The 12,105-nt window shown below is 38.3% G+C and overlaps 1 protein-coding gene across 7 annotated transcripts in view; it reads left to right on the top strand.

The window, feature by feature from the left end:
• The window catches only part of HEPH (hephaestin), an 82,474-nt gene that overhangs the window by 46,644 nt on the left and 23,725 nt on the right, over positions 1–12,105 (top strand). For all 7 annotated transcript variants that reach the window (XM_021079775.1, XM_021079776.1, XM_021079773.1 and 4 more), the window contains exons 13-15: positions 1,476–1,689; positions 3,244–3,383; positions 4,703–4,834. In XM_021079775.1, coding sequence (XP_020935434.1) covers positions 1,476–1,689; positions 3,244–3,383; positions 4,703–4,834 — 486 coding nt within the window. The remainder of the gene's footprint in view (positions 1–1,475; positions 1,690–3,243; positions 3,384–4,702; positions 4,835–12,105) is intronic.

Below are 12,105 nucleotides of genomic sequence, written 5' to 3' on the forward strand. Positions count from 1 at the left end.
TGTCCTACTACTCCACCATCTTCCCTCCATCCTCCCAAAAGGACCATTTTTAAAGAGAAGACCACTTAGGTCTTAGCCATGTCATTTAGATATGAATTGTGTTAAGAGTGGAGAGGCCAAGAACGTAGAGGCCAATCTCAGCTAGAATAATAAGGGAGGGCTTTCTGTAAAAGATGAAACATGAATTGGGTTTTAGAGAATGAATGAATTCTTATAGGTATTTATGGGGAAGGGGGTAAGCAGTGTACTACAGAAAAGTAATAACAACATGAGTGAAAATTCCAATACAGGAATGAGATGTGTGGGAGAGGCAATCAGGGTCAGATTTAATTGGAACACCGTTTAATTTGGGACAGAGTGGGAAGCGTGGTTACTAGTTTGGAGCTGCTCAGAGAGGCCTTTGAAAGCCAAGAAGAAGAATTTGTAGTGTTGATATAGGGAGTGAGCAATAAAGGAAGGCATACTAAGAAAAATGTCCTAAGTAATTTATCTTCACCTTCAGTTTATGAGCCTTTGTATCCTTGACATAGAAACCTGGATCTTCAGATCAGATCCAAGGAGCTCTACAACTCAGACATTTAAGAATGATATCCAAACGTTCCAGAGTCCCTGTCATGGCTCAGTGGAAATGAATGACTAGTATCCATGAAGATGCAAATTTGGTCCTTGGCTTTGCTCAGTGGGTTGCTGTGGCTGGGGTGTAGGCCAGTGGCTACATCTCTGATTAGACCCCTAGTCTGGGAACCTCTATATGCTGTGGGTGTGGCCTTAAAAAATACAAAAAAGACTGATATCCAGGCATTTCATTGTAAAAGTTAGGGAAGGTCATTCCAAATGTCTCTGATGTGAGCATTCTTCTGATGAAGAAGTTCATATTTCTACATATGCCCACTTTTGTTTTTTTGGGACTTGGTATAAAAGGGAGAAAATTGGTCAGTGTCTTCCTTCAAATAATAATTATTACAGCTTTATGTACTTATAGTTTCACTTATTGAACATTTACTATATGCTATGCCAAGCAATATGTACAAATTATTGTATTTAATTGTAAAACAATCCTATTCAGTAAGTAAAATGACCTCCATTTTACCATGAGGAAACTGAAACATACAGAGGACTAAAACTTTCCTGAAGGTTATATAGCTAATAAGTGTCAGATAGGGTGATTGAACATCCCAGTTTGTTCAGAACTGAGGAGTTTCCAGAGATATGGGACTTTTATCACTAAAACTAGGAAAGCCCTTGGTAAAAAGGGAGGAGTTGGTCATCCTAGAATAAGTTTATTTTTAGACCTAAGCAGTGTAGCTTTGGCACCAGAGCTCTTAACCTCTGTACTCATTGCTCTCAATAAACTTATAATAATCTTTTACTAATGCATAGAAGAACCTTCTCTGAAACTACCCACTATGCATTATGTATAGAGAACACTACACAGGTGATTCTGATTCAGGTTTTGCTCTCTGTTCCAAACTCAGGGACATTTGAGATTTACTGCCAGGCAGGCAGCCATAGAGAAGCAGGGATGAGGGCAATCTATAATGTCTCCCAGTGTCCTGGCCGCCAAGCCAACCCTCGTCAACATTACCAAGCTGCAAGGATCTACTACATCATGGCAGAAGAGATGGAGTGGGACTATTGCCCTGACAGGAGCTGGGAACTAGAATGGCACAACCAGTCTGAGATGGACAGGTAAGTCCTCAGAAAAGAAGAAATCACATTTTCAGAGATTCTGGATCATTTTACAGATAAGGAGGATGTGGAAATTCTGATATGAGAAGGCACTTATCTAAAGTTACCTAATAAGATACAAGTGAGTCTTGAGCAGGGACTAGACCACAGGTAAGCTGAAACTCAGTGCTTCTTTTATGTTGCTATACAGAGCTAAGTAAAAGATCTTTCCCATATCCTCATGCTCTCAATCTTTTCCTCCTTTCCTCTGGTTATCCAGAAGCATCTATATTGGGACTTAAATTTTATAGAGGATTTCCTCAAGGGACCGAATACCCCAAGATCAGCTGTGCCTTGACATAATGTCATTAAGATAGAGGTTAAGCTGTATAGAAGAAAAAGCTCCAAATAGAGTGGTTTAAATAAGTCTCAAATTTATTTCTTGCTTATATAATAGTACAAATATGAGCAGTTGAAGGCCAATGGGTTTATAGTCACCCACAATACTTGCTTTAATCTCTTGAATTAAGATGTCTATTTCAGTTGTAATCATTCCCAGCTATCAAGAAAGGGGAAATAAATTCAAGGCAAGAAGCATTGTATATAAGGTAATGATCTGGAAGTTGTATACATTACTTTCTCTCATACCCTGATATCCTAAACATATTCACATGGCCCTATCTAGCTTCAAGAAAATCTGGGAAGTGTTACCTCTGGTTGGGAAGTCATGTGCTCAGCTAAAGTCTAGCTAAAAATGAAGGAGGTGAGAATGGAAACTAAGGTACAACTTAGTAATTTTCACTGTGTTTATTTTTTATGTTCTCACTACCCTTTGCCAATTCTTTATGTTGGTTGTTGAAGGTTGAAGCTTTCTTGCTAAGTTGTTCTTCAACCTAGAAAATGAGTTTCTTTCTCTGGCCCTTCATTTACTCATCTTTAAAGTGATGTGTTATAGTTGTAAGAACTTGACTAGTCTTTAATCCAAGCCCTACATCCCTTTCTGGCTGATGTTATCAATGAAGACAAGCCCTATAACCTCTGCATCACTGATTTCCACCTCTAGGATATACCTACCTCAGCAGTCTACTGAGAATATGAAATGATAAAATGAATAATAAAGCTCTTTGTAAACAGGAAAAATCCCATAAGGAGAAATATGTAAGATTTAATTCTATTCCTACCTCTCCCCACAGCTTACCCACCAGCAGGAGAAGCAGTTAATACTCTCAACCACATTGCACCTTATCCTTTTGTCAGACTAACTCTATCTAAGACATCATTAAGGCTAGAGCTAGTGTTCAGGGCCTCTGATTCTTATCCTCATGTTATTACCATATAATCTTACTATAAATTCCTAGCCGAATAATGGAAAACAAGGGGACACAAATAAATATCAAAATTTTCCAGTTTTAAGTCCAGTTATGCAGCCAAAGTGATGTCTATTCTGACATTAGAAGGAATAGGTCCCTTCCTTCTTTTATCTGTTATATGAAGTTGAGTCTGACTTAGCTTCCCTATATCTGAAAGTGAGGAGTTGAGGGTCAGGTGCTGATATCACTCTTTGGATTCCTCTAGTTATGGTCACATATTCCTGAGTAAAAAAGATGGACTCCTGGGCTCCAGATACAAGAAAGCTGTATTCAGGGAATACACTGATGCTACATTCAGAATCCCAAGGCCAAGGACTGGACCAGAGGAACACTTGGGAATCTTAGGTAAGAGAAATCCTAGTCTAGAAATCTGTGCTTCTCATATGAAGGCTATTTCATATAAGGAAGGCCTGCACATTTTCCATTATCAGTTTTGCCTTGTAACATGCTGGAACTATGGTCATATTTTATAAATCAGCCATGAAAAAAAGCAATGAAAAGGAGGTAATTCATGAATTCCACTACAACCTGAACCAGGTATTTCCAGTATTCTATGCCTAGGGATTTGTAAGTGTGATGGATTTTTTATTTTAAAAAAATATTTTATTTTATTGCTTTTTAGGGCTGTACCTGGAGCATATGGAAGCTCCCAGGCTAGGGGTCAAATCAGAGCTTAAGCTTCTGGCCTATGCCACGGCCACAGAAATGCAGGATCTGAGTCATGTCTGTTACCTAAACCACTGCTCACAAGCCAGTTCCTTAACCCACAGAGTGAGGCCAGGTATCAAACCTACATCTTCATGGATACTAGTCAGGTTCATAACCCAAAAATCCACAATGGGAACTCCCTGGATTTTTTAAAATGCTAAAAACAAGGTAACTTAAGAATATTAAAAAGTAGAAAAAAATGGTACAGGGAACCAGTATTACCCTTCCATGATTTCAATTTTTGCTGTAGTTTCTTCACTCTTATAGGGGCCAATGAGTTTCTTTATTGTTGTCTCATACAGAAGGGGCCCACTGGCCCTTGAAGGGAACTCAGCAATTCCTTACTCTGTGCCAAACTGTCACTCCCTACCAACGATGATTCCATAGAGACCTGATTATTTAGAACCTTAGTGTATTTATTATACAAAGAGAGTTGGAGTGGAAGAAGTGGAGAAAATTGGAGGCAAAATTGCTGTTGAACTACCCTCATTTTGTGGGTATAGGTATATGTTTAGGCCTTTTGAACTAAAAAGAAAAAAAATTGTCTTTTTGTCTTTTTAAGGCCACACCTGCGACATATGGAGGTTCCCAGGATAGGAGTCCAATAGGAGCTATAATCACCTACCTTCACTACAGCCACAGCAACAGGGGATCAGAGCCACATCTGCAACCTACACCACAGCTCACAGCAATGCCAGATCCTTAACCCACTGAATGAGGCCAGGTATCGAACCCACATCCTTATGGACACTAGTCAGAATCATTAACAGCTGGGCCATGATGGGAACACCTGAATTTAAAAATTGAGTCAGTCTTGACTTTCAGTCTTTGGATCCCTTCTTGGGGAAAGCTCCTAATTCTAGGGAGCTCCTATATATATACCTTTCTTTAATTCCTTTAATGTACCTGTCCCACTATTCCACTAATTAGAATTTTTCTTCCTTTGCATGTATTAGGTCCACTTCTCAGAGGAGAGGTCGGTGATATTCTAACTGTGGTGTTCAAGAATAATGCCAGCCGCCCCTACTCTGTTCATGCCCATGGAGTGCTAGAATCTAGAACTGGCTGGCCACTGGCTGCTGAGCCTGGTGAGTGGGAACATTTAGTGAAGGAAATAGGTAGTGAGACATCTCTGTTTCAGTCCTCTCAGTTTGTTCCTTTATTTTTTTAAATATTCTCTTATGTATGGTACAAATGAACCTTTCCACAGAAAAGAAACTCATATACTTAGAGAATAGACTTGTAGGGCGAGGGCAAGGGAGTGAGATGGGGTGGGAATCTGGGGTTGATAGATGCAAAATATTGCATTTGGAATGGATAAGCAATGAGATCCTGCTGTTACCACTAGGAATTATATATAGTCACTTGTGATTGAGCATGATGGAGAATAATATGTGGAAAATATGTATATGTGTGAGAGAGAGAGAGAGAGAGAGAGAGAGAGAGAGAGAGAGACTTGGTCACTTCGCTGCACACTAGAAAATTGACAGAACACTGTAAGCCAGCTATAATGGAAAAGATAAAAATCATTATAAAATTTTTTAAAAATATTCTCTTAGAGAACAGAAATGGGAATATTAACCATAACTAAGCCACAGCCTAAATTTGTCTATGAAATGCTCTTTTTTTTTTCAATTTCAAACAGGCTACTGACCCTATTATGTCTTTTATTTCCTGAAAGATGTACCCAGCACTTGCTGCATATGGAGCCTTATACTGTCCTGAACCCTGAATACGGATTAAGCTTCTAACCCTCTGTAGATATGAACTTAATCTTGGCCATTGTTTTCTTAAACCCAGCCATATATAAATTTCTTATCATCTTAGTACCAACAAATCTTAACCCCAGTTACACACTAAACTTCTAATACTAAAGGTAGGGCTACTAAAATCCTGACCACATTCTCCTATGATTATTCATTCATTGAATAAACAATTACAAGGTGCCTACTATGTGCAGGAACAATGTTAGAAGTTATGGAAATAGTGAGAAATAAAATTTCTTCCTACCTTTAAAATACTTGAGCTGTTATGACATAGAGATAAGTAAACTGGTAATTATAACACAATGTTTTCAGTGTAAAACAGGGATTTTTAAAATGTGCTATGGAGGTGTAGATTAGGGTATCTAATCTAATGTTTGGGTGATCAAGGTTGGTTTCCCAGAGTAGGTGATGGTTGTTGTTGAAACTCAGCCTCTGTCCACCAGTGCAGAATAGAAATGCAGAAACAGAGTTTTGGGTGAAAAAGAAAAAAAATAGCTTTTATTGCTTTGCCAGGCAAAGGAGGCCATAACAGTTTAATTCCTTAAAGACTGTGTCCTCCTTTGGGGAAGAATTGCAGGGAATTTTATAGTCTAAAAGGAGAAAAACAGGCTTTCAGATAAGAATCAGGATTGAGGCAAATGTACATTCTTCTTTCTTTGGGGGAATATCTGTCATCAAAGCTGGCATCATGAGCTCTCAGCATGATCCTAGTGGTTGTCTTCTGGGTTATTGCCTAGAACAACAGTAGCTGTGAAAAGGGCATATTGATCAGAGATTAGAACAACAAGGAAAGTTCCTAAAAAACATCATGCTAATAATCTTTAACTCACAGTCAATTGTGCTCAGGGTGCCTAATTTTTAGCTTACAGGTGAATGTGTCTAGGGTGCAATCAAACAAGGGAGAAGCACAAAAAATCTGTTCAATTTTAAAGTATTCATTTCTAAAAGAAGCATAAGGAGTATAAATTTTCTCCTAGCTATGTAAGATGCTTACATCATTATGTGTATCCCTTGACAGGGACCAGCATCCTGCTCCAAGGCTGCACAATTGTTCCTTGACTGTTCCTCCCTTGTCTTTCCATCTCCTCCATTCCACAATCACCAACTGTCTGAATCTTCTCCTTGGAACTCTGGGAAGGCCATGGGGGCTGAATTAGGCCCATTTCCTAAAGATAAGAAATGTGGGACACAGAAAGGTGTTTTGTGCACAGAAGTCTGACAGGGCCCTAATCAGTTACCATATCTTAGCTGAGCTCTAAATCAGTAGTTCTCACACTTTAGAATGCATTAGAATAACATGGAAATCTAGTTAAACCATAGATTGCTAGGATCACCCCCAGAGCCTCTGATTCAGTAGGTCTGGAATGGGTTCCAAGAATTTTCTTATTCAAACAAGTTGATGATGTTTCTGGATCAGGAACTACACTTTGAAGAACTACTAATATAAAGGATGAGCTGTATGTATGTGGGTAAAGTGATAGTGTGGAAGAAAATTAGGGGAAAATAAATTCCAAATCTGGGGAATGCAATATGTAAAGACCCAGTAGTAAGCAATGAAATTTGAAGTTGAGGAAAGGGGATAGGTTCTAAAAAAATAAAGTAGAATCAACAGGATTTGATATTGAAGTAAGAAGGATTCTTGTACAACAACCACATATTTTAGGAAAATCCTAGAATGGCTCCAAGATTTTTGTCCTGGACAACCAGGTAAATAGATTTTGTATTGGACAACTGGGTGAATAGTGATGTCATTCACCAATATAGGGGACATGGGAATAAACTGATTTGGTATAGGGAAAATTTAATGATTGTGAGTTCATTTTTGAATTTCTTGAATTTGAGATGCCCATAATACAACCAAATAGAGCTATTTAATAGACATAAAGGTATAGAACTCAAAAGAAAGGTATTATTTTAGAGATTATATATTAATGGCATCAACATTTATGTAGCAACTGAAGGCAAAAGAACAAACACAGTTGTCTTGGAAGAGTACAGTCAATGAGACAGTAGGAATCCTAGAATAAGACCCTGAGGAAAACCATTTTGAAGGGAGGTACTAATTGAAAAGTAAGCATGAGAAGAAGTAAGATGTTAGGATGAAAACCAGGATAAATATGGCATCAAAAATGTTAGAAAGAAGATAATTTGAATGATGAAGATGTCAACAGTTTCAGGTTCCTCAGAGAGGTTAAATAAGATAAGAATATAAAATTTCCCATTAGATATAGCAATAAGGGAGTGGCTGGTGCTTTTGATAAACTGATGGGAAAGTAAGGCAGATTATAATGGACTAAGGAGTAATTAGGAGATGTGTGGGTGAAAATAGTGAATATGGTTTAATACTTAAGCAGAGAAATTTCAGGTGATGAGACAGTCTGAGGTTTGACCAAGGGCTAAAGTAAAGTGGAAGTGAAAGATACTGGAGATGAGGAGAACAAGGGACTAAGAGGCTAGAGTGTTACATGTATTATCCATACAGAATTTAAAAGTCACCGAGCAGTGGAGATTGGGGTATGTAGGAAGATGGTGATATAGGTATTAAGATCATCGATAAATGACTAAAAAGGAGAAAAGGGATACATTGGATGCAGGGAACTCACTTTAGAAGGTTATTGTAGTAATCTGCACAAGTGATGACAATGACAAAAGTGGTAGGAAATGATGATTGAGATAATTAAATGGGTTTGAGAGATGTTAATGTATAATCAATAAAATATAATGATTATACAGATGTTAAGGATAAGAGAGAGTAAATGATAACAAGCTTACTTTTGGATTAAGCACTTGGATGGTCATACCATTCACAAAGGAGATTTAAAAAGCATGAAGTAGTGGGGTGTTTTGTTTGTGTAGCTTTGGGATTAAAAAAAATAACAGAGTATAGTTGAGTGCAATGTTGTACCAATTCTGCTGTACAGCAAAGTGACCCAGTTACACATACACATACATTTCCTTTCTTATATTACCTTCCATCATGTCTATTCCAAGAGACTAGACATAATTTCACATACTATAGAGTAGGACCACATTGCTTATCCATTCTAAATGTAATTGTTTGCATCTGCTAACCACAAAATCCCAGTCCATCCTGCTCCCACCTCCCCCCACCTTGGCAACCACAAGTGTGTTCTCTACATCTGTGAGTCTCTTTCTATTCTGTAGATAGGTTTATTTGTGCCCTGTATTAGATTTCAGATGTAAGTTATATCATATTGTGTTTGTCTATCTCTTTATGACTTACTTAGTATGAGAATCTCTAGTTGCATCCATGTTTCTATAAATAACATTATTTCATTCTTTTTTATGTTCAAGTAGTATTCCATTGTATATATGTACCACATATATGGGCATTTAGGTTTCTTCATGTCTTGGCTACTACAAATAGTAGTAGCTGTTATGAACATGCAGGTGTACGTATCCTTTTGAGTTGTAATTTTGTCCAGATATATGCCCAGGAGTGGGCTTGCTGGATCATATGGTAATTTTATTTATAGTTTTCTAAGGAATTTACATACTATTTTCCATTTTAGTTGTATCATCTTACATTCCTACCAACAGAGGGAATGTCAGAGGATGTTTTGCCTTTCTTCTAGGAATTTTATGGCATCGTGTATTATGTTTAAGTCTTTAAACCATTTTGAGTTTATTTTTGTGCATGATGCCATTGTTGCCATCGCCAACAAGAGGATAACTTTTCCCACATCTCCAGGATTTGTTATGTGTAGGCTTATTAATAATGACCATTCTGACTAGTGTGAGGTGGTACCTCATTGTAGTTTTGATTTGCTTTTCTTTAAAATTTAGTGATGTTGAGCATCTTTTCATGTGCCTACTGGCCATACATATGTCTTCTTTGGACAAATGTGTATTTAGGTATTCTCCCCTTTTTTTTGGATTTTTGTTGTTGTTGTTGAGTAGTATGCATTGTTTGTACATTTTGAAGATTAAGCCATTTTGTTTCCTTTATATGCAACTATTTTCTCCCATTCTATAGGTAGTCTTTTTTTTAATGGTTTCCTTTGCTCTGAAAAACTTATAAGTTTTATTAGGTACCATTCATTTGTTTGTTTTAAATTTCCATTGCCTTGGGAGACTAACCTAAGAAAATATTTGTACAGTTTATGTCAGAGGATGTTTTGCCTTTCTTCTAGGAATTTTATGGCATCATGTATTATGTTTAAGTCTTTAAACCATTTTGAGTTTATTTTTGTGCATGGTGCCATTGCATGTTCTAGTTTCATTGATTTTTATGCAGATATCCAGTTTTCCCAGGACCACTTATAGTTTCTAGTTCCTTTTTAAAGTAATATGTTTTACTGTAGATATCTGATCTTAATTTCAACAGTTCTTTCATTACATCCTTTTTGAACTCAGTGCCTGTTAGACTACAGAGGTCTCTTTTAATGTTTTTTCCCTCAGGAGAATTTTCCTGTTCTTTTAACTGGAAATGGTTCCTGTGCTTCTTCATTTTGCTTATATTTTGCCTTGTTCTGTGAATTTAGGGAAAACAATTATTTACTGTAGTCTTGAATGGCTATTAATATGTGGGAGAATCCCTGAGTAGCTTGTGAGGTCTTAGTATTTTGGGGGTCATGCAGGCTGCTTTTGGCTTGTATGCTTGCTGTATCATTCCTCAGTGTGTGCAGGCCATTATCCTCTTGATAGGGGGCATGAAGGTGTATGACGTGACTGTGCTTCTAGGCAAGTGGGGACAATGAAAATCTCACACAGGCAGCACCTGGCTGCCAAGCCCTTGACAGTGGAAAACCTCATGGAGAGGTGAGGACACAGGCTAGCTCCTGGTTTCAGGACAATCAGCAGTTGCAGTGAACCTCAGGGAGGTGGGGACTGTGCCCAGAGCCCTTGGCAGTGGCAACAATGAGGCATGTGCATTTACAGGAAAGTGAGGAAAATGTACAATGCTTGGTTGCAGGGCCCACCATGGCACCAGAGGTTACTGAGGTGATGATGGGTTGCCCCATCTCTGGAATTCAACACTGCTGCAGTGGTTTGCACCCACCCCATAGCTTGTGCAATAGGCACCCCACCACCTGAGATCCTGAGCATGCACAAATAAGTTCCTATGGCATTCCCACCCCTCCTCTTTACTCCCCAACAATGGTGCCTTGCATCTTTGGCAAGCCCAGGCCTACTTTAATGTTCCTTTGGCTATGGTTCACTGCTCCCTAGCCCCTTCAGGCTGCTTCTACACAGCCAAACCTTGTCCTCTGCCTGGAACTGACCTCTATAAACCAAGACTCAGTGCCCGGGTCCTGCCCGAGTGACTCAGGCTCTGGTGCACCAGGCAGTGGTATAAATAGTATGTGTGACTCTCTCTCTGCTTTTCCTTCCTTAGAATGGCTGATGCACTTTTCTTTGAGGCTTTTAGGCTCTTCTTCCATCCAGGCTGAACTCTTTGTCAGTTAGATATCTTTCCATCATGTGAATTCCTTTCCTGTTTCACAGCTCCCTCTCAGGAGTGCTGATCTTGTCCTGATTCTTTTTTTTAAAAAAAACTCTCTCTCTCTTTGCCTTTTCATTCACTCAGTTATGTGGAGGATTCTTGCCCTTTGGGGAGACTTATTTATTCTGCCTGCATTCAGTAGTTGTTCTGTGTGAATCATTCTGTATGTAGATTTTTTGGGGGAATATGTTTGTGGGAGAAGGTGAGAGCCATATCCTACAACCCTGCCATCTTGACCCCAGGATTTTTTATATATAGTACCAAGTCATCTGCAAACCATGACAATTTCACTTCTTCCTTTCCAATTTGGACTGCTTTTGTTTATTTTTCTCCTCTGATTAATGTGGCTAAGACTTCCATTCATGTTGAATAAAAGTAATGAGTGAGCATCTTTGTCTTGTTCCTGATCTTAGAAGAAATAATTTCAGTTTTTTACCATTGAACATAATATTTTCTGTGGGTTTGTCACATATGGCCTTTATTATGTTGAGATATGGTACCTGCAGATCCACATTGTGGCCAGTTTTTATCATAAATAGATGCAGAATTTTGACCAAAGTATTTCTGGAATTATTTAGATGATAATATGCTTGTTATACTTCACTTTGAACATATGATATGTTACATGTATTTATTTATTTATTTTATACTCAAATGAATTTGTCACATCTATGGTTGTGTAATGATCATCAAAATCCAATTTCACAAGATTTCCATCCCACAACCCAAGCACATCCCCCCATCCCCCAAACTGTCTCCTCTGGAGACTATAAGTTTTTCAATGTCTGAGTCAGCATCTGTTCTGCAAAGAAGTTCAGTCTATCCTTTTGTCAGATTCCACATGTCAGTGAGAACATTTGATGTGGGTGTCTCATTGTATGGCTGACTTCACTTAGCATGGTAATTTCTAAGTCCATCCATGTTACTAAAAATGCTGGTATTTCGTGCCTTTTAATGGCTGAGTCATATTCCATTGTGTATATGTACCACCTCTTCTTGATCCACTCCTCTGATAGACATTTAGGCTGTTTCCATGTCTTGGATATTGAAAAGAGTGCTGCAGTGAACATCGGAGTACATATGTCTTTGCGAGTCATGGTTTTCTGTGGATAGATGCCCAGCAGTG

Source organism: Sus scrofa, chromosome X (assembly GCF_000003025.6).
Source record: "Sus scrofa isolate TJ Tabasco breed Duroc chromosome X, Sscrofa11.1, whole genome shotgun sequence".
In the NCBI taxonomy this organism is placed as follows: Eukaryota; Metazoa; Chordata; class Mammalia; order Artiodactyla; family Suidae; genus Sus; species Sus scrofa.